The sequence below is a fragment of the Panthera onca genome, chromosome B3 (assembly GCF_046562875.1).
Source record: "Panthera onca isolate mPanOnc1 chromosome B3, mPanOnc1 haplotype 2, whole genome shotgun sequence".
Classification (NCBI taxonomy): domain Eukaryota; kingdom Metazoa; phylum Chordata; class Mammalia; order Carnivora; family Felidae; genus Panthera; species Panthera onca.
In genome coordinates this window covers 121337421-121364700 of record NC_138344.1, presented here as the reverse complement: position 1 = coordinate 121364700, position 27280 = coordinate 121337421, and the positions used below count along the sequence as shown (strand labels likewise).

The window sequence follows — 27280 nt, the reverse complement described above, 5'->3', positions numbered from 1 at the left end:
AGGCTAAATCATTGTTTCTCAGTGGAGACATTATTGGCATTTGGGGTGGGATGCTTCTTTGCTGGGCAGGTACTGTCCTGATGTTAAGTGCTCTAAATGCAGTATCACCTGCTAGTTTCTCTGATGGCCAAAAGGTCAGCAGACATCTCCAAATTCCCGTAGGAGGGTAAGAGCATTCCCCCAGCTAAACGCCACTAAGTCACCTGGTCCATTCTTTTCTCTTGAGGTCGGATTACTCAGTCTCTGAAGTCATATCCCAACACTGTGCCATTTTGCTTATGCAGACCCTGTCCCAGTTGGAGACGTAGAGAGAGGCTCCAGGAGCTCCCTTCGAGGTCGCTATGGGGAAGTCATGCCCGTGTACCGGCGAGACAGCCACCGGGACGTGCAGGCTGGCAGCCACGACTACCCTGGCGAGGGCATCTACCTGCTCAAGTTTGACAACTCCTACTCCCTGCTCCGCAACAAGACTCTCTACTTCCACATCTACTACACTAGCTGAAGGCCCGCCGGGACAGGAGGCAGGCGGGTATTTGCTGGCTGGAGCAGGCTGCCAGCTGGTGCCTCTCGTTTTGGATAGGCAAGAGCTAAAAGTTGAGCGTGAGGCTTCTGACCCTCACGTCCTGCCTGGCATGCCTGACTGTTGACCCCATGTAGCTTTTCCCCCTTCTCGGCTTCTGCAGGTGGTGGTGTAGTGCTCCTGTTCTGTGGTCCTTGACTCACGCTCCTCTTGCTTCAGACTCCGGCCACGTCCCTCCGTGAAGGAGCCCATTGGGCAAAAGCCTAAAGGGTAGTTGGGTGTTGTCTTTTAAAAATAGGCTTGTTTTGGTACGAGGTATTATTCCAGTTGCTGCTCTCTCCTCTCCCACATCCTATATTGCAGATGTGTTTAGTGGCCCCCAGTCTTCATCTTTTGAAAGTGCTGGAAGAGGAAAAACACATTGTCCATGAAGGAACCCAGTGTTTTGGATGGAGAAAGCTCTGTCCAGCCTCTCACCACTGCCATATTCCTGCCTGCTGGTTCTTCTTGGTCTATAGCACAGGCCGGGAGCCCTCACTGCCTTTGGAGGGGTGTTAGTAGTCCAGATTGTTCGACTCCGCCTCGTGCCCTCCTCTTGCCTTTCCCACGCCTGTGTCCTTGCCCTCACAGCAAGAATGTCCATGCAGTCTAAGTGACGATCACGTAGTCTAAGATCCAGAGGGGAGAAACTGCCTCCATCACTTCCTGCTTCAAGAGGTAGTGTCCCTTAGCAAGGGTGCTGGCAATTGAAGGGGAAAGGGTGGAAATTAGGTACTAGATTGATCTCAGAATCCACATCTTTGCAAGTCAAATGTTACTGAATTATTATTTTTTGTATAATCAAAGAAGGGGTATAATCTGAGAGACCAAGGTTAAAAAACAAAAACCACTCCAGATTCCCCACCACTCTTTTTTATCTCGAGGGTAGGAATGTTATTTAGTAATTTTTCTTCAGAAACAATCTGACTTCAAGTTTCTGGATTTAGGTTTCTTGCATTGAGGGCTTAAAGCTTTTGGTGTTCGAAGTCTCTTAGAAAAGGTGGTAATGAAACTTCACTGTTGCTGCTGATGGGATTTGTCTTTACCAGCCAAAGCTTGCATTTTCCGGGTCACAGCCTTCCCACTGTATTAGTCCTGAGGCCCAGGAGTGCCACGGGAGGATAGGGGAGCTTCAGTCAGCAGCCAAAGCAGTGGGGTGGCTGGGCCTCGGGCAGAGAGGGGACCACTGTGGTTATCTGTACCTCCTTGTTTCTTATTCCTTGTGTTGAGTCTGTTACTGCCTTAGAATTTTGAGGAATGATTCAATTTATTTATTACTTTATTTATTTTTTGGCACATTTCATTTTTGCCTCTGAGATACTTTCCATCTGTTTCTTAGAAGGCTTCTGTCTGCTCTGAGCCATTTAGGCCTCCTCTTCTGTGGAGTGAGATGATGATTTTAGGAGAAGCTGCGAAGTGATAATTCCCTTCCTGCAGGTCAGTCCTAGGATACTTTGGGAGGACTCTGCCCTTCTGGGGTGGACGATGCCACCCTTCCCCAGGATTCCCTGTGAGGAATTCTAGGCCGTGAGGGGCCCTGCCCATTCACCCAGGATTAAGTGCAGGGGAGTTGACTTGCCAATCAGGGATATCCTATGATTCTGGGATTTCGAAGTCCTTTGCCTGCTCTGAGGAGTACTCTTCCTCATGATGTTTCCTTTGGCTCATCCCTTTCTTGTGCAGGTGTCTGACACCAAACCTGTCCTCCCTACAGGAGCAGGAACTCGATCAGGGCTCCTTACGGTATCACCTGTGTCACCAACAAAGGGCCGTACAGCCTGTACCTTCTCTTCCCCTGGGAGCGAAGCCCCAAGGAGGGTAGGATGTTGTGGACCGAACAGCATCACACCACCATTGTTTTATATTTCAGTGCGTTTTGTAGAGGATTACACTGGCCAGCGTTTATCTACCTTGTAAGAAATTAGAAATGATTTTAGGGACTATCTGTTTGGGCAGCAAAAAGCGAACTCGCTGCACATCATCTAATCCTGAGATAAACGGAGCGAGCACTCTTTCAGCATGAAGTTGAATCCTGCCTTAGCTAATTGAGTCTAATCTTTATAAAATAATTTTCTACTGAGCTGTTCCCCAGTCAGCTAAAGCCTTGCTTATTTTTCCTGTTTATTATTAACTTCTGGCTTTCTCTTAAAATGGAGCTGTCAGGCCCTAGCAAGCTCCCTGGGACAACAAACACTCTTTATTTTTGCCATGAGCGTCTCTGTACTTACTTTCTTTGGCATCCTGGTTCTGGTGCATCAGGGAAGCCTGAGGGACCTGTTCCTGTCACCTCCATGTGCCTCTTTTTGTCTGGTCACTTTTGAAATCCTGGACATTGTTACATTTCACCCTGCACTGGCGTTTCTTTGCTCCATTAGCACAAAATGGCTAAAAAGATATTTTCGCTAACCATTTACTCTTCTCCTATTAAATTTCTGCAATCATTGAACTGTAGGGACCAAATATTATTTGTGGAAGCACATGTAATTACTGAGAACTTCATAGCCCAGCGAATCCTCAGAGATCATCCTTTCCTTAATCTCTCCCTGTCCAAATTCTTAAAAGCAAACAATGAAATCAAAGTCCTCTGCTTCCCCTGTCACCCTATTCTCTAGAGCACAAATAAATACTAACAAACAATTCTGAGAATGCTTTGTAGTGGGAGAGAGATAGAAATTCTCTACACACAGCTAACTTCTTAAATTTCTTCAGTCTGTTTAGCTTGGCCACTCTGTCGAGAGATGGGGCTTTTACAAAGGAGGACATGTTTAAAGTGTTAATTTTTTCTAACACTTTTTGATAAAGAATTTTCAGTAAGCAGAGAACTTAAAAGTAGAGTAAGTGTAACTGTGACGCTGCTCTGGAAAGACTTTATTCTAATCTGTTGCTTTATGACAGGTCCTCAGGACTCCAGAGTTACAACTCAATCCTCAGACAATGTATAGCTTTATAGTGGGAGTAGGTAACAACCTGAAATAAGGCCATTCACGTATTTTTAAAATATTTTTTTATCTGTTATTTAGGAAGGGAAACCTCAGACTTTTTAAAAGTACATATTGCCCCCTACTACGTGTATATGAAAGAGTTAAATCTGAGAGTTCTCTGTCTTATGTTAATCAGTAGGACTCAACATTATTGCAAAACTTACCAGTTATAGAAAATATCTGAGTTTTGATGTTTTTGATGAGCCCTATCCAGTTCCTCTTTGGAACAATTAGGCAAAAACCCAAATCCTAAAGTCTGTATCTTTATATTTATTTTTTAAGACCACTTTTCTGCAAAATGTTGCCTTTTAACCCCAAAGTATATGATTCTAAGGCATGGAGTTGAGTGACCCTAACATTTACATAAAAGATGATTGTTTTAGTGGAGGGAGGGGGAGAGGCATGAATGAGTTTTGTGCAGCTTGGGGACTATCTTTTAAAACTGATAGTAAGGAAGAAAAAGGGAGTAAAATGAGGGGAAGAGAGATAAGCTATCAAATGCATCCCAGAGTTTTGCTCATATCCCAATTTTATTTAGTTCTTTAGTCTGTATTTCATTAGTTGGAACTGTTGTTGAAGTCAGAAGCCTTGCTGGTCCTCATTATGGTTGTTGGAGAAACCTCCAAACCCCTTTAGCTGTCTTTCCCAACAGGATAGACTCTTTCTGAGTAGGTCTTCTCTACCAAGTGTAATCCCCTGACCCGAGGCTGGATTTCATCTCCGTGTTCTCTGGGCCGTGGAGAAGGATGGTGAAACTAGAAAGAGGCTGGGAGGAGGTGCAGCTGTGTCTTGGCAGCCCCCGTTGGTTTTGACTTGGCCAAGAAAGGGATGAAATCAGTTAATTTTGACCAACATCACAGAAGGGCCTCAGGCCACAGGCATATGTTTGCGAACCAGCTATGCCCCTGCAGGCTGACCTCCCTGTGAGGTGTAGGAATCACCATCTTCTTTAACCTATGTGGAATGGTCACACACATAGCAGTAAGTGGGACAGTTCTCTCTTTAAAGAGCTTCCATTTGGAATTTCTCCTGGGTCTAAAAGGTCCACATCAGCGTCTTTAACTAGTCTCTTTCCACGTAGCCAAAAGGGTAGAACTCCTGGAAACCTGAATTTGCTGGAAAAGGAAAAAGCACCATCCCTATAGAATCTCAGTGGTTGAGGAGAGTTGGAAGGTGAGTTTCTGTCTGAAGGAAGGTAATTTCATTTCTTTTATTGTGAGGGGTCGCACATTAAGGGATTAATGCTTTTTAGAGAGCAAGTCATTGTTTGAATTTTGTTTGTGCTCAGGAAGCCACGATGCATGATTCTCTGGGAAGTGAGTAGGAAATGGGTATCTAGAACCAATCACAAGCTGGGTGCTCTCCAGTAACCCAGTGTGTGGTGAGCCTCTTTACAGCCAAAGTCCCAGTCTTCATGCATGGAATCCATTCCTAGGCCCTCATTGCCACACACCTGAGAAAGAGGGACTAGGCTCCCTCCATTTCTCTATGATATCTTGATTATTTACGATATTGTTTAGCACTGGCAGTATGGTATCCAAGGCCTCTGTTTATCCGATTAATCCTCTAGTGTGAGTTGAGTGGATAAGGCAATCAGCCTTGGTTGGAAGTAGGACTGGGGAAGGATTATGACTTATAGTCCCATATTGGGATAGCTGAGTTACTGGTGTATGACTATACAATCATCAGTTGGAACTCTTGTTAACCTTACCAAGTGAATGAAGAGGATATGCCAATGGGATACTGATGAAGACAACAAGTTAATTGAGTCAAGTAATAACTAGAGCAAGCCCTCCTTCTCTGGGAACTATGTGTGTCACAGGTTATAAATGCAATTGTAGTGTGAGTTTGCAGCTCCTCAGTGTTCTCAGAAGGAGAGGAACCCCCTGGAAGTTGGGTCCTGGTGGGCAGTTTTCTGGAGATGGGGGAGGCATCCAGGAGAAAACTGCTTTGGCTTAGTTGGCACCTGGTGATGGTTGGTGTTACCCCTTTGCTCTGTCTAACCCATCTAGCATCTGTGAGCACTTCTTTGACCTCTACCCACTTATTTAGATTCTGAGGTTAGGGCAGGATTTGGGACCCAGAGGGTGAGAGAAGCTTTGCTAAGTATTATGTGACCAGATTTCATTGCTCCCGCCTGAACCATGAAGGCCACACAAACCTCTGCTGTTTGAATCACTTGTCACTAAGCTAAGAAAACCCAGTGGCCCAAGGCCTGATGGGGTTCATTTATAAATAGTTATTCCTTCACAAATGAAGTCCACATGTAAGATGCTGGCTTTGAAATTATTTGTGGTTCTGGTCACTGGTTTGAACTCATGATCTGATTACCATTATACATACTTTGATTTCTTTTAGGTCCCAGGCATGTGGACCGGGTTAATTTCATGGCTCTTCCTTACTCTAAGATGTGAGGAGAAAGTGCCCCAGAAATACAGATATACAGGCTTCCTTATTAGATTACACAGTTTTCTGTCACTTAAAGTACTTATCTAAGGGTAAAATAATACATGTGAAATGACTTCCAGGGGACAAAGTGCATTTTCTAAAAGTTCTGATATAGGGTCATGAACAAGTCTGAAGTTTAGGTTTGGGATATTCTAGCATATAGGGTTCCAGAAGAGCCCTTAGCCAACAGTTTAAAGAGTTCTCTTCCTGAACTCACTTCTTCACTCAGGTTTGAAATATCTCTGTGTAAAATGTTCCTTGTTATTGTTATTGTTATTGTTGATTTTTAGGTTCAGGCTGACAGTTGTCTGGAAAACAGTATCTTAATTCCTTCTCTCACGTCCTAAGTAGTACATTGTACTAAGAAATTACAAGTTAAAAACTCTACTAACCTCCATTTCTGAGATTATTGTCCCATAAATGAAGTTGTTTTAATTTAATCAAGTTGAATTATGTCCATTTAGCCATGTTCAAGAGCAAGTGTGAAGTCTAGAGAAAGCAGTCCTGTAACCCATGGACTCTGGTGTGCCCATTTGCCCTTAATAATGGGAAACATTTTGAAATTCCCAGAAGAAAGTTGCTTTGTAATCAAAGGGATGGATTATGAGAAAGCCAGACTTTGGGGAAGGATAACTGGGATAGAGGGAGGTGCTTGCAGATTTCCTAAACTACTTTATGCCATTTAACTTATATTTCTGAAAGGCCTGCTTTGGTGCTGTGCACTGAGATCTGTCCATTAAATGAAAGATGATGATGCTTTCTTGGCAAATCGGCAACCACAAAGGCATCCTTTCCTTATTCTATATCATGCTTTGACGCTGATGTTACAAAAGGGGTCTGAAAGGGAAACAGTCTTTTCTTTAAAGTATAAAAGTAGCCCAACCAATCATTTATTGCAGTCATCTTGTTTTACATGTTCTGTGTCATGAGAAATGCTGTCAACAGATCCTATGATTTCTAAGAGCTCTGTACCAAATTGTTACTCAATCGTTGTGTCCTGCTGAGTGGTTTTTCCTTTAAAATACCTTCTCTTACCACCCTGTGGCACTGAATGTGTTACTGTGATACACAGATGATCCTGAGCTGTGGTTCTTTAAATAGCTCAGTTCTTGTGTTTTTATATTCCGTAACTGTTTTGTGAAGCTTTTGTGCATTCTTTGTCTTCTCTTCCAAGTTTTGAAATCTGTCCTAAATAAACTTTTTCACTATGCACCTGAAACATTTGACTTATATCTTAATGAACCTGATTTACATTTGACATTTTTTATTCATCTCTGTATTCCTCCTGGAAGAAAGGTATTCTGTAAATCTATGTGAGTAATTCTGTAATCTTTGATTATAAAAATTAAGAAAATTAACAATTAAGAAAAGATTGAGAAAGATTAATGATAGATCTTTCAGCCGTGTTTAAATTCATGGCAGAGTATTACGAACTGGGGACTGGGTTTGGCTCAAGGGCAGAACAGGTGGGCGCGCAGTGATGATTACTAAATAGAACATTATAGTTTTATCAGTATTTGGTTTCCAGTGATGTTCATTTTCCCATGAGCTTACTGTGTTCAAATTTGGAACTGGTACTTTTGACACCAGGGTAATCATTAACGCAGTCCGGGTGATATTAATTCAGCCTTTTTTTCATTTTAAAAATGACACTTAAATGACATTTTAAAAATGTCTTAGACATCTCTTAAAATGCTGCCTGTGTGTGTCTCTGGTATTTATTACAAAATGAGAAATACTCCTATCTGAGGAGGAAGGAGCACCTTTGAAATCTTTACTTTAGTGAGATCTGTGATTCTAAGACAAGCCTATTAGAGCTCTCTCTGTTTTCCTTTGCATCGTATTTTAGAGGCTGCTGTATAAGGGAGCAAGAGATTGGAAATAATTGTGCGTTAAGTGGATATGATCTGCCCACCAAACTAGGGCACAACCAACCATAAAAAGCCCAGGCAGACTACATGGAGCTAGGGACCTTTAATGAGTTATGTTTGGCTATGCTGAATGTGTAATGGCTAAGTCATAATATATTAAAGGTTATTTTCTATTTAAACATTTATTTTTTGGAGAGCACAAGCGGGGTGGGGGCAGAGAGAGGCGGACAGAGGCAGACAGAGGATCCAAATTGGGCTCTGCGCTGAGAGGCTGACAGCAGCAAGCCCGACGCGGGGCTCGAACTCACAAACCACGAGATCATGACCTGAGCTGAAGTTGGATGCACAACCAACTGAGCCACCCAGGCGCCCATTGAAGGTTATTGTTTAACGTTTAAAGGCATTCATTACTGTCACATCATTGACCCTCACACAGCTCGGGATTATATGTTGCAGCTCTTGACATTTAGTCTTATGTTCTTTAACCTATGAGGTTCCGGCTAAACTCAGCAGCCATGTTAGTTCACATATTCTCTGGCAGTGGAATGATGCCTGCTGGTGACTTTGGAATGAGAGCTAAGTAAGTTATGTTTAAAAGTTAGGAGGAGCCGATACAGTGAGTCCTTCTGAGTATGTGTATCCACCTGCGTGTTCAATAAGTTTACTCCTTTCCTTAATGGATATGTCAAATTGCTTTGGAACAAAATCCCGTATATTTTGCTTTGTTCTCAAGTGTGTCCTGGAAGCACCTCCTTCCTGGTTTCATCCTTCTCAAGTATTTGCCGGGATTTCCCGCTTCCATAGAGGTGAAAGACCCTCCACACCTAACTACCACTCCAGCATCTGCCGGTCATTCCCTGTGGCCACTCCCACTGTGACTGCAGATCAGGTCTCCCTGTGGCCTCTGACATACCAGGTCAGGGATCTGCCGGTTGTTCCCCACAGGTCTGACGACTGAGGTGGGAATGAAGGACTTGACATTTACCACCCACTCAGCCTTTGGAAAGAGGCTCCTGCTGGGAAACATGCCCTAAATAGGTGATGGTTTCGAATTGAAAGATACATCTGACCCTTGAAAACCACTTATTTGCAGACTTAAGGGAGTCACAGAAGAGGCAGTTTTCAAAACGCTTTAGAGAATCCTAATTATTGCCCAGTCCCAGGACCATTTGGCTTGACCTCTAAGTCATCTCTGTACTTAGGGAAATATTTGCTCCTTCATGATCTTCTAGGGCCCCCCAAAGAAGAGAGGGACATTCTGGGAGGGGAGGGGGTGGCCAGCCATGGCTGCACAGGAAGGACATGTTTCCATCTAACATGCCCTTACGTAGTAACGCTAGTCACCTTGTGCGGCACGGGGGTCACAGGGAGGTCGGGAGTACAGTCCTATAGGAGTTTGAGAGCACCCAGCTCTCATGCAGGGAAGATGGCTTAGAAAGGCCACATTCTTTTACTCCCCTCCCTGGAGCACAGCTAAGTTCTGGGAATAAAGAGGGTTCTCCTCCCTCCCATGAAACCAGCCACAGGGCCCCCGATGACAGTTCCCGATGGGGAGGGCTGAAGCCAGCAAAATCTCAGGTCTCCACATCCCTCAAGGGCAGGTCAGCTAACTGTGCTGGTGACCTGGACTCCGCAGATGGCCCGGGGCTGGAACACACGGAGTGGTAGCCTCACTCTGACTCAAAACCACAGGCCCAGAAACCAGACTGCTCTCCTTTCTCGGGCTGTGGTCCTTCGGCAAGGCCAGAGCCTCTGCGCATCCCATCGCCCCTTTCCACACTCCCCTCCTCCATCCCTCAGTTCCCCCTGCACTGGTGGCTCCCCCCTGCTTGCCTTCTCTTGCAGGCCCCCAAATCTCCTCTCCAGTTCCTGCACTTCATCAACAGGCCCGGTACCCTAGCCCGCAGGAGACACCCAGAGTTGTCGTGGGCCCTCGAGAGCTCAGGCACTGTCCTCAGGTCTCGGTGAAGAAGGCAGCCATGGTGGTCCCAGCCCCGGTCCTGAGACCAGCCCGTGGTGCTGCCAGCTGTGTGGAGAGATCCCAGGGCTTAGGTTCTGTCTTTCAAATACAAAAATCTCCTTTACAAAAACATCGTGAGGTGGGAAGATAGACGACTGTCCTCCTAAAGCCAGTGCAGCTGAGAGCCACAAAGGTTTAGGCACTTCCTCTGGGTGGTGCAGGTGAAGGATGCGGGGGTGCTGCAAGTACCAGCATGGTCCAGGTGAGTCACCTCGCAGGAGCCCAGAGCGAGTCTCTCTGCCTTAGACACATTTCTGGTTTTTGTGGAGAAGGTCAGGTTTGTCTGAGTTTGGGGGTGGGGGCTCTGGGGAGAGCCAGATAGAAAGGAGGGCCTCAGAAATGGGACTCCAAGGATGTCTGCTGAGCCTAGAGGAAAAGCCACAAATTCTTCTCTCTCCTCCCTACCCACCCACAGCTGGTATTCACCTTACATTTGACACGTACCAGAAACTTCCTGTTGAATCAGAGGACCAAACTATGGGAACTATGAGAAAAATATGGAAAGTGTGCCACAGATGAGGGATGGTTTCCATGTTTTGACAACAGAGGCTGTATCACCTGTTTACCTGATTGAGATTTCCTTAAAACCCATTAAGCTCTTGCCACCAGTTTTAGGCTGATAGAGTCCCAGGTTAAAAGGGTTAATATCTGGTAGTGTCCAAGAGAAGACCTGAACTGGACTCTTAGAAGTCATCTTGGATCAGACAGACAAGCAGAGAAGCAATGGTGGGTCTGTTGGGTGGTGGAGTTCACATGCCAATTAAATTTCCACCAGTAAGGGGAGGGACAAAAGCTCAGGAAGAGCAAGGGCCATGTCTACCACATTCTCTGGGGCACGGCCACATATCCCTGCTCCTAGCCGGGGTGGGGGGCTGGTGGGATGGTCACCTGGTAAGGCTCGCTGCAAGCTGGTGGACTGAATGGAGGGAGTGGCAAATCCATTACCAGCTGGAGTAGGACAGCCACCACTTTTCTTCCAGGAAAACCCATTCCCCCCTTCACTGTATCTAATTCTCTCTAGAATCATTCAGGGCAGGAGGAGTGGTCTCAGGTTGTCTGTCTCAGTGCCCTGTCCTGGATGCAGACTCTGTCTAGTTCCCTGCTTTCCCGGAAGTCTCTCTGTTGCCCGGAGATGGGACTGGGAGGAGGAAGGGATGGAGGAACCTGGTAACCTCAGCAGTGTTGGAAATCGGTTCCAATCATCTGGGCTCCCAAGGTGCCTGCTGGCGAGGGGCAGAGCCAGCTGTCTCCTTAATCCCAGGAATGTGGCGGCAGCACCCCGTCTGGCCTTGCCCACAGCTCCTCACCTATCCCACTGTCTCTCCAGAGCCAGGAAGGCTGACTGCCATGGGGCTGTGGCAGCACAGCCTGAAGTGGCCAGCCTCCTTTCCCCAGAGTTCGTTCTGTCTTTAAAATCCACGGGGGCTAGGGGTGCCTGGGTGGCTCAGTCGGTTGAGCGTCCGACTTCAGCTCAGGTCACGATCTCGCGGTCCGTGAGTTCGAGCCCCGCGTCGGGCTTTGGGCTGATGGCTCAGAGCCTGGAGCCTGCTTCCGATTCTGTGTCTCCCTCTCTCTCTGCCCCTCCCCCGTTCATGCTCTGTCTCTGTCTCAAAAATAAATAAATGTTAAAAAAAATAAAATTAAAAAAATAAAATAAAATCCACGGGGGCTGTAATCACCTTCAACTTCAAATGTCCAAGTCAGGTGCCAGTCCTGATCCCTGGGCTGAGATTAGTCTCTTGAGTCAAGGTTTTCTGGAGGGAGGCCAGGTGAACTTTACCCAGCCAGGCAAGTCTGGGGTAAGCTGAGGGAAAGATGGCGGCAGGACAGAAGGAACCGCCGAGTCTCCCTTGTCACTGCTGTGTCTCACCTACTGTCCTGTGTTTTCTGGCTCTGCCAGGACAGACACAGCTTGGGAACAAGGGTGGCCCACTTTGGTCATTCTAAAGCCTGGAACCCAAGTTCAGGAAAGAAGAGGCCACAAAGGGGATGATGGGAGAACTAGGTACCCTGGGATCAGGGCTGAAGGGACTCAAGGCTGAGAGTGGCGGCTTCCGTTTGAACCAGACACATCGATCTTAGTTCACTGTTTAAACACTAGCCATGCAGGGGAAATGAAATCTCAGGTACAGGACATAAAAGTCATCTGATTCCACTTCCAGAAGGGACCTCAAGGTGAGCTGCTACCTGGTTGGGGTCCTGAGCCATCCTGATCAGTGGCTGTTCATACTGCCCACGCAGGAGCGTGCCTCCAATTCCCAAGGCCATTCACGACTGGATTTATTTGAAGCGCTTACTCCTGGGACTGATCCGGAGAATGCTGCCCCTGAGGATGTGGGCCAACTTCCCTCTCCATGTTCCAGTCAACACTTAATAGTACCATTCTAGCCCTGGAAACTTAGCTGGTCACAAAATGTCTCTTTCCTAATTTTCCTTAAAAAAAAAAAAACAAAACTTTTTTTTAATGTTTTATTTCTTTTTGAGGGAGAGACAGCGCAAGTGGGGGCGGGGCAGAGAGACAGGGAGACACAGAATCCGGGCAGGCTCCAGGCTCTGAGCTGTCAGCACAGAGCCCAACGCGGGGCTCGAACACACAGACCACAAGATCATAACCCAAGCTGAAGTCGGACGCTCAGACAACTGAGCCACCCAGGCGCCCTTCTGCTTTTTCTATCTGTTCTCTTCTGCATCTGGGTCTGGTTCTCTCAGGCAGGCTTTTGAACTTCTTTCTCTCCAGTGCTCTTAAGTGTCAGGGGCCAGGCCTACCACAGGGTGGGCAAGTGGCTGGCTGATTTCCTCTCCTGGCCCAGACACAGGGGGATTCCAGCTAGGAAGAATGTTCATTTTCTGGAAAGCATCTTAACTGAATATAACCTAGAGGCCTGGGCTTCAGTTTAATTACCATATTTCAGTGCGGACATTCTTTGCAGTCAGGTACAGTCTCAGGGAAGGGAAGAGGCGCTCGGGCATCCTGACCTCTCTCCGGTGAACTTGCGAGGCATTTTAGTCTACACTGTCCCTGCATCTTCATGACTGCCCCATGACATAGGTAATAGGTAATGTTCCTGCCTTCCTCCCTTCCAGCATCCTCTCCCCCACCCTACCCACATTCGACAGACTGTAGGTACTGGAAGCACAAAGAGGTTCGGTGGGAAGGCAGGTCCAGGGCTAGACTTCAAGTTCAAGGGCTAGGAGTTCAAATTTCCTGCTTCTCCAGCTAGGGCTTGGCTGTTTCCAGGCCTGTTCAGCCTACCTAGTTTCTGCTCCTGTACCCCTTTCCTGCCCCCTCACCCATGGGGTACAGCTTGAGGGCTAGGCCCTCAGCTCAGGGGGTGTATCTGGCTGCCGACAGGGGTGAGACACTTGGAAAGCCTCCAAGGCCAGCAGCGTCTTGTTGATGTGGCTGATGGTAGGGTAGGGAGTGAAATCCACCTTGAACCTGTAGCAGAGAAACACCTGTCTCACACCATCTCAACATCAGGTGTGCAGGGGAACGGGCAGACTGCCCTGTGTGCAGCGAGGGAAGCACAGAGGTGGGCTGGATGGGGCCCCTGGAGCTGACCAGAGAAGGACCAGGAAGGTGGCCCTGCCACGTGGGGGCCTTGTTCACAGGCGGCTCTGGGATGGGCGGGTCTCATGCAGTACTGTCTAGCATCTCTGTTGCCTACTGTTCCTATTCCAAGCAATGGCTATTCATTGAGAACCTACTACACATAAGGCACAGTGCTTGGCATTTACATATACAGATAATCTCTCTACCCATATCCTAAGCTTCTCAAGGGCAGCGAATGTGTCATAACTTCTCTGTATCCTGATGGTGCCTGACATGATGCCTTCCAGAGAGGCACTCTTTCATGCCTCACTGAAGGGCTGTTGGAGGAAAGCAGAGTAGAGCTCACTGCTGGGCACAGACATACCATGTCGGGGGCAGCAGGCTCTTGCGGGAGGTTTCTTCTAGGGGTGGCCCCCAGGTGAGCCACCTCCTCTTAGGAGCAGGGGCTATACGGGATTGTATGAGCTAAGACGGGCATGGTCGGGGGCGCTCCCCTGATTTCTTCTGCCTGTCTCCTCCAGGCCACAGTGGCTGGTGTGGCCTGGCACACGGGGCTCCCTGGCCAGCTGGAGGGAGTCTCCGCATGAGATGCTTCCTTGGTAGATGAAGTTGGGGCCTGACGGCGGGAGGAGGCTGGGCATTTAGAGGGGAGGAGCCAGGTGGGAGAGGGTGGGCAGTGGGGCTCTCTTACCTTTCAGCGTTTGCCACCTGAGGCACTAAGCAGAGATCAGCCATGGACACCTGAAAGAGGGTTGGGTGGGTTTGCATCAGGGTGTGTGCCCCGGACTCACAGGCTGGGCTGGCTGTGTCCACGGGGTGCCAGCCCTTGACATTTCCCTTCTGCTCCTGGGTCTTCCACCCCATCCCCACTGCCCCATCCCCCTCCTCTTCTCCCCCATCTGTCCCTAGAGCATGTGTCTCCCAGGCCAGGATCGTTGTCCTGACAACCGACTCTGTGGGGGGCCAGAAAAGGTTTGATGGTCTCAGTGGATCTTAGCGTGCTTGTTAAAAACCACCATCATAGGCACTTCCCTTGGGCACCCAGCAGGGAGGAGATGCCTCAGGATGAGGTGAGGGGCCCTGAAACCACCCCAACCCTATGCCTTCTCCAGAATCTCTCTCGCCTGCTCTGGCCCCAGGGTGGAGGGAGAAGGCCGCTGTAGGAAGGCCTGGGAGAGCTTACCTCGTCTCCCACACAGTACTTCCCTGCTGTGCTCCGCAGGATCTGCTCCAGAGCTGTGGGGAGGCCACATGAATCTTACTCGGGGCACAGACTGGGCCTTGGCCCCCATAGTTCTGAAATGGGCAGCTGAGTGACAGGCTGGGGCATGTGTGTTGGAGGGAATGCGACAACCAGATCTGGAGAGAGTTGCCGGGGATGTGGAGGCAGATGATGTTTCCCCGGGCTCCTCCAGCCCAGCGGCCGTTCCCTCCCCAAGAAGGGACAAGACCGGCCACTGGCCGAGGTAGCAGCTCTCACACGATGGGCTGGTGCTTTGCTAGCCTTCGTTTCCTGGCTGGGGCGGGCAGTGAAGCAGAGGTTGGGCCATCCAGCTCCAAAGGGCTGTGGGCCTCAGGTACCAGAGGTTGAGGCCAGGTTTGGACGCTATCCAGTCCCACTTCCTCCTTGGCTCTGCCCCCCTACCCTCACCCATGCCATTGTCAGACCAAAGAGCCTGGGAAGCTGTTTCAGATGCCCACGGCCCTAGGCACGAGAGCTGTGTCATTGAGAGGTCACCCTGGGATGGCTCCAGGAGTAAGGACTCACCGTTAAAGCCAGAAGTGATGACCTTCTGGGCCCAGGTCAGCTGGTTCTCCTGTCCCACTTGGTTCAGGACAGACAGGTTCTATGCAACCAAAGATGATAATCTGTGACTGGCTTTGGGAACCGCCTGGGCCTGCCAAGCCCCCTCAGGGAAGCTCAGTTCCCTTTCTGCCCCAGGTTGTCCATCTGTCCCCTCCTGGGCTCCATGAATCCCCTCTTCCCATCTGGGCACTGAGGGTGGATGGTGGCTGGGACGGAGACTGATCCCAGCAGCCACCTTCTCAGGTTTCCCCAGTGCCCCCTGTTGTCTGGAAGCTTGTGACCCTGGCAGAGGTGTGGAAGGGTGGGGGCACAGGACGCGGCCATGACCTGAGGCCTGTCTCCCCTGCAACCAGTCTCCCTTATGTGGCCCCTTGTGAGGAGAGGGGGTTGCAACATGAGAGGTGGATGGGGGAGAAGCATAGGTGTCTTTCAGGAGATTTGGACCCTTGTTCCATCCTTACACCCCTGGAGCCATTTCACTTCTGGGCTTCAGTTTCCTCATCTATAAAATGGGGCTATCTGTCTGCTCCAATCTCCTTGTTACAAACAACAAGGTAACATGGGGATGAGGGCACAGGTACAGTCAGGGGTCCTGGGCCCTGGCCCCTGCTCTGCCATTCTTAGTTGAGTGACTCTGCAAAGTCCCTCCACCTTTCTGGGGCTACTTCCTCATTTAAGCCAGGGGTTAGCACAGATGAATTGCTTTAATACTTATTTTTTAGCAGGGAAAATTTTAAAAGATAAAAATCTCTCGAGACTCCCAATCTATGCTACAGAACAGATGAGAGGGAGGCCGTTCTGGTTAAAGGTGGGGAGGGGTCTGGCTCTGCAGCACTCAGCCTCTCCCCTGCCACCTGGCCCCTCCCCTCCTTGGGAACCTCTGGGCTGTCCTTGGAAACCTGGGGCTTCTGAGAATGCAGCTGGGGGCCCCGCAGGGCAGGTGATTTCTGGGATCCCTCGCCCCTCTGCCACGTGGTCTGGGTCTAAGCCCCTGAGGAGCCCTCCTGTCCTCCTGCCGCCCCCACTCCCAAGCTGGGTACCCCACTATGAGGCCCCACACCCAGTGTGCCTCTGAAGGTAAGAGCGTGTGAGGGGAGGCATATGAGAGGCGTGCAGGGTGCGAGTCCAGAGCCACACCTGCAGGGGCTGGATGCCGCTGGCGATGAGATCGGAAATCATGCGCACGAGGGCTCTCTTCTTCGGGTCCTGAGGCAGGAGTCGTGGAGTGGGCCGAGTCTCCTCCAGGTACTCAATGATGGCCAGCTGTTGGGAGGGGAGCAGCGAGACACTGGGACTGGAGAGCCGCAGACCCGGCCGCAGACCCCTGGACCAGAGTGACGGGGCCAGCAAACTCCTCCTCGCCCTCCTCAGCTGGAGCCCGCGAGGCTGACACTCCCCCTGGGAAGAGCTCTTTGTGGCCCCCTGTCCTGCAGAACTTGGTCCCCATATGCTCGAGTCTCCCGTCACTTCCCCAAACAACCAGCCGAGCTCCCTCCCTCTGCCAGGAACTTATCATGTCCCTACTAAGGCCTAGGTGCTTGGCCACACACAAGCAAAGAAGAGCTGTGAGGTCCTCTTGTTCAAGGCACCCCTCTTGCAAGGGGCCTCCCAGGCCCTGCACTCACTGACTGGCAAATGGTGATGCCATCGATCTTCAGGGCCGGCACCTGCTTCATGGGATTCAGTGCCTGGAATTCTTCAGAGAACTGTGGAGACAAGGACCTGATGGACGAGGTGGCCTGGACTGGGCACACAGGAAGACCCCAGGCTTGCGGCCCACCTGCACTCTCCTCCCCTGGGCAAGGCCTGAGGGATCCAGGCAGTATTCCAAAATCCACTGGCTGCTGAACTACAGGATTCATCCCAATGGCCTGGCTGTGTGTGTCCCCTTGTACCTCACACTGTGGTCACCAAGGTACATCCAGATGGCCCAGCAAGGGGCAAGGACCCCCATTCGCCACTCACCCTCCTGGGGTCAGGCACCGAGAGGCCAGGCTGTGGCACAGAGCCTGGAACCGGGGCTCTTCCCATGACTCCTCATGCTGCACAGCTTGTCACCCCGTCCCTCCAGGGAGAGCCAGCAGGTTCACCTCTTGCGGGGAAGAAGTCTACACCCTCTTCTGGGTCCCTCTACCAGACCTCCAACTCTCACATGGGTGGTCCGGGGGCGGCCTCCTCACCTGCTGGCCTCCATCCTTTATGAGGTTGATGGGGATCATCTCATAGTCGATGCTTTTCAAGGCCAGAGCTACGAGAGACAGCAGAGTCAGGACACAGCTTCTGGCTATACTTCCAAGGGCTACGTGAGGTTCCAGAAGGAGTCTTCTTTTTCCAGGCAGCTAGGTGACCGAGGCCCAACTTGGCCCTGTCCTCATCTCTCCAGCTTCCCTGGTCACTACCCACTCTCCTCCCTCAGGTCTCTGAGGCTCTTCTTGCCCCCAAACTCTCAGGGCCATCCTCTCCATACCCGCACAGGGTCCCCGCACCCAAGTGGTGCCTACAGGCGTGTGCCCTGGCACCCTGGGATCTCCTGGAGGGCCTCAGGGAAGTGTTCTGGTCACCTCTGTCCCTTCCAGGGCCTTGAACAGTGGCAAGCAGGGCTTATTTGTTGGAGACCTGCAATTATTCTCTCATGAAGGTGTCCAAGGGCCCAGGGCAGGTGCTCAAGTGACCACAAAGTGCATACACAAGCAGATGACACTCTCCAGAGAAGTCCCTTTCTCATCCATTTTCTCTGTTCTCAGAGCTGATTACTACCCATTCCAAGCAGGGCACCAGGGCTCTTTAGTGGCCTCACAGTATCTGCTATGACTCCCAGTGACCAGATTTCCTCTCTGTGCCCTTTGATAATTTCCCCTGGCAAAGTGAGGGTAAACACTGGGCCAGCCTAGTGAAGACTGTGTGTGTGTGTGTGTGTGTGTGTGTGTGTGTGTGCGCATGTGCACTGAAATATGGTGATGGCTAGTCTTGGGCAAAGGCAAAGGAGCGAGGGGAGGGGATGAGACGTGTCACGGTCTGAAGAGAGACTGGGAGGCATGGGGCTCTTCCTCAGCGCTGGTCAGCCCCACTCTGGACAAAGTGGCTGCTGGGGCCAGGAGGGAGAGGTCATTGCACATGGGTCCTGTGGCTCCTGTCTGGCCCAGCTAGGGCAGAGGTTCTGGGCCCAGGGGAGGTGCCTGGAGAGGTTGTGTCCTTTGGCACCCCAGTGCGCTTGCCTACTGATTGTAGCAACTGCCAACTGACTGTGGGGCGGGGGAGGGTCATGGCAGATGGCTTCCCAGTTAGGGCCAGACTACCGGAGGCAGACTGCTTGGGTTCAGATTTCATCACATTCATTTGCTAGCTGTGCAGCCTTGGGCAAGAAACCTAATGAGCCCCTGTGCCTTGGTTTCCTCATCTGACAGTAGAGTAGTTAAGAACACGGACTCTGGAGGCAGACTAGCTGTTCAAATTCCAGCTCTGCCTCTTACTAGCTACCTAGTCTTGGGCAAGTTATTTAATGTCCCCGTGCCTCAGTTTCCTCACCTGTACAATGAAGGCAACAATAATCCCTCCCTCCTAGGGTTGCCCAGGTTTAAATGGAATCATGCACATAAAAACATCCAGCACGGTTTTCCCGCAGTATGAGCTGGGACTATGATCTTTGCCACGGGCTGTGCTGAGCTGAGGGAGGGACGGGTCAAGCTGGGACTAAACCGGAGGCCCTGGTTTCTGCTTCCTTGAAGCCTCTGGGGTTGACACTGGCCACTTCCGTTTAATTGCCAGATCAAATAAGATAAGAACTGAGAAAGGCCAGCTGTTCCCTGCCAGTTACCAAGCACCTCTGGGTTTTGTGAGCCTGCTTTAAGTGTGGTTGCTAAGTGGCTTTGGAGAGCAGGGTGGGAGAGGTGGCAGGTCCAAGGGAAAAAACAACCCACCTTCCTGCCACCCCCACTCTCCTCTTTTTGGCACTTCCTAGGTGGAGGTGCCATTCAAGGTGCAGGTGCTAAAGTCTCCAGGGCATTGGGGACACTGGTTGCTGGGGGTGGTGCCCTGTCTGACAGAATACCCCTCTGTCCCAGGCCAGCTCTCCACGCAGGGCTCTCTCTACCTCCATCCCCCCCAGGCTCTTGGTGGGAGCACAGTTCTTACCGATTCGAACTCTCCATGAGCAGGAGCTCCGGAAATAGGAGTACAGGATGGGCTGAGGAGAGACAGCATGAAGATACATGTTAACCCATGCTCGTGGGGATTCTCAGCCCCAGAAGCCCGCTGGTGAGGCAACGGCCCTCAGCCGGGGGGCTCCAAGTCAGCAGGCCTCCTCTCCCGGGCCCGTGTCTGCAACTCAGGCCAGACTCGAGCTCTCTGGGTCAGAGGTCTTGGGAGTCAGGTGGGGTCCCTCAGCTCCAAACTGTGCTATCGTGCATCCCTGAGGTCCAAGGGGCCCCCGATAGGGCAGCCAGCCTGCACATGTCTTCCTTACCTTGCCAGACTCAGTCATGGTGTTGTGGTGACCCTTGGCCTCTCAAGGAATGTCCCTTCTCCCAGAGCTGCAGAGCAGGGGGAGGAACCCTGAAGGGGTGGATCCCATGAGCCAATGGGGAAGCTGGGCTAGATAGGCTTCCGGGGAAACTTTGACTCTGGTCAGAAAGGACATCTCTTTCCAATTTGTGGGAAGTTTTTTATGTTCCCGGTGGAGCCAGATTTGGTGTCTTGGGCAGACAAGGTGGCCTGGTTTTGGAAGCAGTAATTCATGTAGTGTGGTGCACTGGATGCTGGCATACCTAGGGTCTGGTTCCAGTGCAGGAACTAGCTCTGCGTGACCTTGGGCAGATCCCTGCCTTCTCTATTCTCTAGTCTTTTCTCTCTCATCTGTAAAATGAGGGGTTGCTGTAAGATGATAGCATAATTCCTTCCAGCAGCGACAGAAAGACCAGGAATTCTAGTTCTTTCATGCTGCAGTGCCCATCTCTCTCAACCCACCACCCACCCACCAGTCCTTCAGGATCTCAGCTGGTCTCATAAGAATAGCTGGGGGATACGCCCATGGACTCCAAAGCTAAGGTCACAAAAGGAGAGCCTATAGTGTATTGTGTTTGGTCTACTTATATTTAAAAATGTTTCAGGGTGCCTGAGTAGCTCAGTCAGTTAAGGTCTGACTTTGGCTCAGGTCATGATCTCGCGGTTTGTGGGTTCGAGCCCCTCACTGGGCTGTGTGCTGACTGCTCAGAGCCTGGAGTCCGCTTTGGATTCTGTGTCTCCCTCTCTCTCTGCCCCTCCTCCACTTGCACTCTGTCTCTCTGTCTAAAATAAACATTAAAAAAATTAAAAATGTTTCTACTTGGTTGCCAACATTGAAAAATCAGGATGTTTCGTATATAAGTCCTATTGTCTGTTTTTTCTTAAAAAGATCTGGAGACCGTGGACTCGGATTCCTGAGTAGCAACAATTGATTGGAGACAATTACTGGCCTCCTTCAGTCAGGGCATGCCCTCTCTGGTCTGCTATGTTCCCTACCTGGCCCTCTTCTCTCATTTTTGTTACCCTGGAGGAGGCACCTGGAGGAGGCTGTGTGTGTGTGTGATCTCTCCTCTAAAGTTTAAAAGACTCAAAGTTCATTTCTCTGGTCCTTCTTGGGCAGTCAGCATTTCAAAGCAGGGCCCAGGACTAGTAATTAGTTAGCACTCATGAATCTCCAGGCGGACACGTGTGTATCCATATGGATGAGGGAGAACACAACGGGATTTCTAGATCACCCCTGACTACCATCCCTTTGACTACAGACATTTCCCCCAAGTTCCCTCTCCCTTCTGCACCCCCGAGCACACCAAACTGCTCTGTGGCCCTGCCTTCACCGTCCGTGAACTATCAACTCCGTCTTCTAGAGAGGGCCCAATCCTCTCTAGACTACATCCCTGAACTATCAACCAGGCCTTCCCAGGTTGGTTTCTGAGCCTGGGAGTTCCAGCCGGTACTGGAGGCACCTTTTGTGGGGAAAGTAAAGATGGCTCTGGTGCAGAGGGCAGGTGATAGACCGCAGGTGTCTTTGGAAGCAGAGGAACTAGGTGGCCACAACTAGATGAACCCTATTCAGAGGTACATCCCTTTCCGGAACTGGTCAGGCTGGAGGGGCTCCTGGGGCCAAGAGGCAGGGGCTGCAGGTGAGGGCCGGGACCACTAGAGAGCCTCAGACATTAGCTCAGAATCCTTAACGAAATGTCTTACCTAATTACTGAATGTTACATCTTCACCTGTGCTGAGGGTGACCACAGAGTCACTGTGAATGCCACTGCCCTCAGGTTTCCTACTTATGGGCCATCAGGAAACGTAGCGGAGAGCAGTTTCTGCTTTTCCTCTTACCAATGATAATTGCGTCAACTACCCTGTGTTCCCTTGTGCACTCGTAGAGCTAGATTTTAAGCCCAAGTGAAGAATTCGTCTCATCACTACCCCTGGAGGAACTTTGTTCCCAATTCAAATCTGGATTCTGACGAGTCTAGCAGATTTTATTTTGAAACCATTTCTCACGCATGTTTTGAGAGAACGACTCCTAAAATCCCATTTGTGAGTGGGAGAGCTATACATTATTACGGGGATGCTGTATCCCATCTGACATGCCCGCTACCTTCCTTGGTGGTTCTCAAACTTGAATAAGACTTTAAAAGTTCATCGGGGGCGCTTATTAAACATGCAGATTCTCGGGCCCCTTCCCCCAGAGGTGACACCGTGGCTCTGGGCCAAGCGGGGAGGCGCTCCCCAGGTGCTGGCAATGACTTAAAGCGTCCAGGAGGTCTCTCATAAAGCAAACCACCCGGGAAGGCCCTAGGTTAAGTGTTAGGACCCGTCGGGCCGACCGGCTGGGAAAGACCACACGGGGCTGTACGGAAGAGGGAAGCAGGGGACAACCTGCAGCAGGAAAACCTAGCTGAGAGAACGGTAAGAGGCAGGTGGAGCGCGAGGGTACAGCGACTCCACAGCGCCCCGCACAGTCCACCAACCCGCGCCGCCTCGGGCCCGATCCTCTCTAGAATACAGGCCCCAAGCGGGCAACAAGCTGGCAGCGCGCAGGCGCAGAGCGGCGCCCGTGCGGCGCTCTGCATGCCGGGAGCGTGCGTTGTCCAAGTTCACCTTTAGCCCTCTCCCCCCAGGGTTTCTCAGTGTTTCTAAGTAGTTTCCCTCTCCCTGGATCCGTGGCACAGACCTTCCCCGCTTGCATCTCGCACCTCGGGCCACCCCTCTTCCAGGCCCGGAGACTTCGCGCCTGGGACTCTCCGACTCGTCGACGGCTGCGGCCCTGTGAGACCCCGACACGTCAGAACCTGCTGTGGTAAAGCTAGGGGTTGGACTAGAATGGTCTTTAAGGTCTCCTCTGGCTCGCCCCGCCCTGCCGCCACGCCCCCACTCCCGGAGCTGCTGGGAGTTGCAGTTCCTTGAGCTCGTTTTCTCCCTGGCCGGCCCGCCGGGCCCGCGCGGTCCGTCATGCTCTGCGCCACTAGCCGCCTCTTAGCGGCCGGGACGGCGACCGCACTCCCTGCCCAGCCCAGAGGCCGGGGCCCCGGGGCCCGCTGCCGGCGCAGGGAACTACATTTCCCAGGGCACCCCGAGCTGGACCTGGATGACTTCTTGACCGGGCGGCTCGCAAGACCGAGCGTGCCGGTGGGCCGGAGGGCGATCCTGAGGAGGGGCAGGATGCCACCAGCGGTGGGCGGAGGCCCGGCAGGGTCCGAGCTGCGTCCCCGGCGGGGCCGTTGTGGGCCCCAGACTGCTAGGGTTGTGGGCCCGGACGAGACCGCCAAGCCTGCAGCGCGGAGCCCCAAACGGGCTGGTTGGGGCTCGCGGCACTTCGAGGCAGCCGGCCGGTGGGCCCTGCTGGCCCTGGTCACGCTGCTGTCCTTCGCCACCCGTTTCCACCGTCTGGACGAGCCGCCGCACGTCTGGTGAGTGACAGGAGGGACTTGGCGGGTCCCATGGCAACCGGGTGGGAGGGGTGCGCCCTCTGATTGGCCCGGGGGCACGAAGGGGGCGGGAATCACAGGAGGAGGGGCGGGGCTGCGCTGGAGTGGGAAACAGGTTTCTGGAGGTTGCTTTTGGCCAGGCGCAGTCTCTGTGAGAGAAGTCTTTTTTGCTCTGGCAGTGGGATTTGTTTTGGCAGTGGGATTCCTTAAGATCCGATAAAGCGGTCTTTCAGATTGTGGCTTTTAAAGGTGCTTTGAACTTTCAAGGAGGATTGGAAATTCTTAGTATAGAATTCCCTAAAGCCTGAGCTCCTAATCTGCAGGATTTCCAGGCATCATGGGAGGCAAAAATCATCCTGGGCAGAGGGGACGACAATTTGTGTGTCCAGGGATGATGACAGGGGTCTCAGGAAGCAGGTCTGGGGCCTTTTTGTGAGGAGAGACATGTGTTCTTAAAGGCTTTATTTTGTTGGACTCAAATTTCATGAGATAAGTTTAAAAAGTCTCCAACTAGAAGGAGAAAAAGTTTTATACAATCTGAAAATGGTTAATTTATTAGCGAACAAGCGATACCATGTTTTGTCAGTATCCCTGACAAGAAAGTTAGTGTAGGGAATGTTAGAAATGGAACTCTTTGACCAAAAAGCCAGCTATCAACCTATCTGGGCTATCCTACTGGGAGGTGAATAAATTAGCCTATTATTGTTTCATGAGTGTTGGCAGAGGACACAAGACTCCTGGGTCAGAGATAAAGGACTTACTCATGGGGCAGGAAGTAGGATGAACATCAGCATATTGGCTTAAGTTTGAATCTCCCACTCCCTCTCCCCTGCTGGTCTGGAGTTGTTAGGGGAAAGAAGGACAAATCATGCTCAGGAATAGTCCAGGAAGAATCTAAAATTTTCAAAATGTAGGTTTATATAACTCTCCACCTCTTTTATCCTGATCATTACCCAGTTGTTGGCCAAGAGGAGATGAGCCCTTTCTGATGATGACTGCATTAGGTGACCAAACTGCTTAACTAAGGTGTGTGAACCAGGAGGAGGTGAGGGAAGCAGAGTTAGAAATCTTTCTGTGCTTGACAATACCAAATGCCTGTGGAGGGTAGGGAGTATGGAATGTCATCAAGTACCTTGACTATTGGTTCATTATTATGTGGCCATTAGGGAAAAAAAGTGCACTATTGTCAGACTGTGGATGGTTTGGAATGACATTGTGTAGTTTCAAGGACCCCAATGACATATGTGGAGTCAGATAATTAGACTGGAACAGCATCATCAACACTGTAACCTGAAAAAGTGTCCATAACAGTAAGGCACCAGTGATAGCCCGGAGAGGGGAACAAAGTCCTAAAACAGTTAGTTTCCTTGGAGTGGGCAGAGTCAATGCCCAGTGCGAGGTGGCCTCCTTTATTGTAAGACAAACTGGTCAGCTTTTGGCTGGAGTCACAAGTCACCACAACGCAGTGATGGCTTCTGCTTCAGAAACATATAGTCCTTTACTTTGTGCCCAGTCCATGATGATAGATGTGTTTCCATGCCCGGGGCATTCATGAATCCAGGTGGCAATGGCAGGAGTCTATTTGGTACAAGCTTGATCTGCAGCTTGATTTCAGTCAGTCTTATCAGAATACTGGTCCTTACTGTGGGCACCTGTGTGAGTGATCCAGATTGTCCCATTGACAGGAAGCCATGACATTTTCCCCCGCAGTTCTTGGCTCTGAAGAGGAGTGTTTTAAATTTCTCAGTATATAGTCTTCTAGGTGGCACACAGAAGCTAGGTTAATGGTAAAAGCCCAAGAGCCAATAAAAGTATAACTTGTCTGTTTCTCAAAACTATTGTGTAAGGCAAGAGCGATGACTTTCAATTCAGCCAATTGTTCCCATCAACCATTATTACAGCTGGCCTTCCAGAGTTGTCACTGAGACCAGATGATTGTTGCTGCCCAGTGGACGCTATCAATGAACCAGGCCTTGAGAGGAACCTCTGTGAATCAAGACTCCACTGAGCCAGTGGTTTTGCTTCAGGTGACGGAGTGGAAGATAGTTTCTCCAAAGTGGGAGCTCCTACCTCTTATAAAAAATCAAGATGCCCCTACGGCCAGGCCAGCTATATCACTTCCATTTGACCAGCAAGCCTGTTGAGCCCTTCCCTTGTAGCCTTCAATTCTAAGTTGACTCACCCCAAAGTGGCAATATCAAGCCAAAGAGTCCTAAGGCCTTCATGAGTCAGGCACTCAATTTTAATAAAGGCTTAGTGGGTTGATAGCTGTCCCTTTTAAATAGTATGTGCTTGGTACCTGTGTCCAGCAGATGGCGCTGCAATCCTGGAGAATGGCCTCTCCTGGCTCTAGCTGCCCTATGTCTTTATGGCTGTGATTTCACTTTCCCTTCTTGGGATTTATATTATTTCTTCTGGACCACCCAGGATAGGATAGGATCACCACTCAACACACAGCAGTCCCGGAATGGGATAATCCCCTTTGACACTTATAGGATCAATGCCAGTATACATCCCACTGTGGGAACCACAATAGTAATATAGGGGCCTTACCCACAGCTCATTTTACCTTTCCTTCCCCACTGGGAGCTTGGCTCAGACCCTACCAGTTGAATTTGGGTGCTTTTTCCCCCTTGAACTTATAAATCTAATAGGCCTGCATCGGTAATTATAGTGACAGCCATCCAAAGATTATGCCATTCCCCAGTGGAGACTGTGGAGTGCTGGATGCAGGGGGTAGGATACATGTGTATGGCCTTCAGTCCCCTTTAGGGAGAGGGAGACCTTGGTTTTTAATTATTTTATTTTATTTTATTTTATTTTATTTTATTTTATTTTATTTTATTTCATTTCATTTCATTTCATTTCATTTCATTTCATTTCATTGTTTTAACACAGCTGAGATTGTGGTAGAGGAGGAGGGATCATGGGACACAGGGAGAGAGTGGTTCCGAGCCACTAAGCAAGGCACATTTACTCTTGAGCACACAGCTCACCCAAGGAGCTTTCAATGTGTTCATTTTGCCCCAATTTTCTATATTGAATAACAAGATCTCCTTACTGCTGGCACCACTTATGTAAGCTTTGGAGACTCCTTGATTCAGCAGCCATATGCATATTGCCTTTTGGCTGGGCCTGCTAGGCTTGCTGCCCCATTGTCATGATTACATCTCTTTCTTATTTTGCCAGAAGAGTGAGCAGTAACCAAGGCAGCATTCAAACTGTTTCTTTCTCCATTCAGCCTCATTAATAGGTAAGATGGTGGGAGACTCTTACTACCTTCCTTGCCCACCACTTGGATAAGGGCATTTATTTACCAGATTCCATTCCCGGCTTATGGGGCCCTTGTCCTTTCTCTTACGGAAAGGTATGTCTCAGCATCTTATGCTTGTGACCACAGTCAGGGTCTGGGATTTTATTTTACCCAACTTGCAAACTAGTAAGTTAGCCTGTCGTTGTTTTCTGGATGCTGGCAGAAGATGAAGTACTGGGTCAGAGACAAAAGACTTTATTTTTCATGGCACAGCAAGCAGGATGAGAGCATCAGCAGGTGGGCATCTGTTCCTCTTGCTCCCAAATTCCCGTGTGATGCCATGGATCTGAATGAATGCCTGCACGTGCAGTGGGTTGCCTCACAGCTGAGGGATACTGAGCTTGGGGAATCCACTGTTTTATAACAAGCAGTAAACAAGAGTGCCCTCTGTCCCGGAGGAAGATGCTAACTCTTCTCTCAAGGTTGCCTTTCTGCAAACGTATCCTGAGAAATGGCCTGAGTGAAGAGCAGCCAGGACCTTGCATTCTTGGCATACCCAGCAAGGTCTGTAGGAGCAAGAGAGAGTCAGGGAGGATCGTCTCTCCCAACACAAACACACAATAAAAGCCAAGAAGAGATGTGAATGTTACTACTAGTTTTACTTGGGAAATTTTTGAAGTAAAAATCTCATACCCCTTTGTCAATATGTTTCCAAACAGACCTCAACACTAACCAGAGGTGTTGGGGCAGTTTAAATAGTGCCCAGTTGGGACAGTTTATAAATGCATGGGATTTTATAGTCTACAGAGTTCTTTCACATGTTTTCTAAATTGAGTCCTAATACTTCTCTGTGA

The 27280-nt window shown here is 50.1% G+C and overlaps 3 protein-coding genes across 5 annotated transcripts in view; 2 read left to right on the top strand and 1 right to left on the bottom strand.

Moving 5' to 3' along the window:
- Positions 1–7207, top strand: part of TMED8 (transmembrane p24 trafficking protein family member 8) — a 35792-nt gene extending 28585 nt beyond the window's left edge. Inside the window, exon 6 of the mRNA XM_060620408.3 lies at positions 285–7207. Within this exon, the coding sequence (XP_060476391.1) occupies positions 285–502 (218 nt within the window). The 3' untranslated portion in view covers positions 503–7207. The remainder of the gene's footprint in view (positions 1–284) is intronic.
- Positions 7208–12621: 5414 nt separating this feature from the next.
- GSTZ1 (glutathione S-transferase zeta 1) lies at positions 12622–22530 on the bottom strand. Of its 2 annotated transcripts, none has more exons than XM_060620410.3 (9): positions 22420–22530; positions 19371–19422; positions 17420–17487; positions 16865–16945; positions 16377–16502; positions 15201–15279; positions 14616–14668; positions 14124–14173; positions 12622–13318 (listed from the first exon to the last, which is right to left on the bottom strand). In XM_060620410.3, exons 1-9 carry the CDS (start codon positions 22432–22434, stop codon positions 13192–13194), a joined length of 651 nt encoding a protein of 216 aa, XP_060476393.2. In that variant the 5' UTR covers positions 22435–22530; the 3' UTR covers positions 12622–13191. The 2 variants fall into 2 exon arrangements, with proteins under 2 accessions (XP_060476393.2, XP_060476392.2); XM_060620409.3 differs by lacking the exon at positions 22420–22530 and adding an exon at positions 19702–19783.
- A 15-nt stretch (positions 22531–22545) lies between these two features.
- Positions 22546–27280, top strand: part of POMT2 (protein O-mannosyltransferase 2) — a 43926-nt gene continuing 39191 nt past the window's right edge. The window contains exon 1 of one of the 2 annotated variants that reach the window (XM_060620391.3): positions 22546–23155. In XM_060620391.3, coding sequence (XP_060476374.1) covers positions 22698–23155 — 458 coding nt within the window. In that variant the 5' untranslated portion in view covers positions 22546–22697. Of the gene's footprint in view, positions 23156–26128; positions 26427–27280 lie in introns of those variants that run through there. The other variant, XM_060620392.3, reaches the window with a different exon arrangement.

Coding starts and splice junctions, on each gene's coding strand:
- GSTZ1 (XM_060620409.3), bottom strand. Junction 15,280..16,376: donor GCGGCATCCAGCCCCTGCAG/GTGTGGCTCTGG, acceptor TTGGTTGCATAG/AACCTGTCTGTCCTGAACCA. Junction 13,319..14,123: donor CAGGTGGCAAACGCTGAAAG/GTAAGAGAGCCC, acceptor TCTCTGCTACAG/GTTCAAGGTGGATTTCACTC.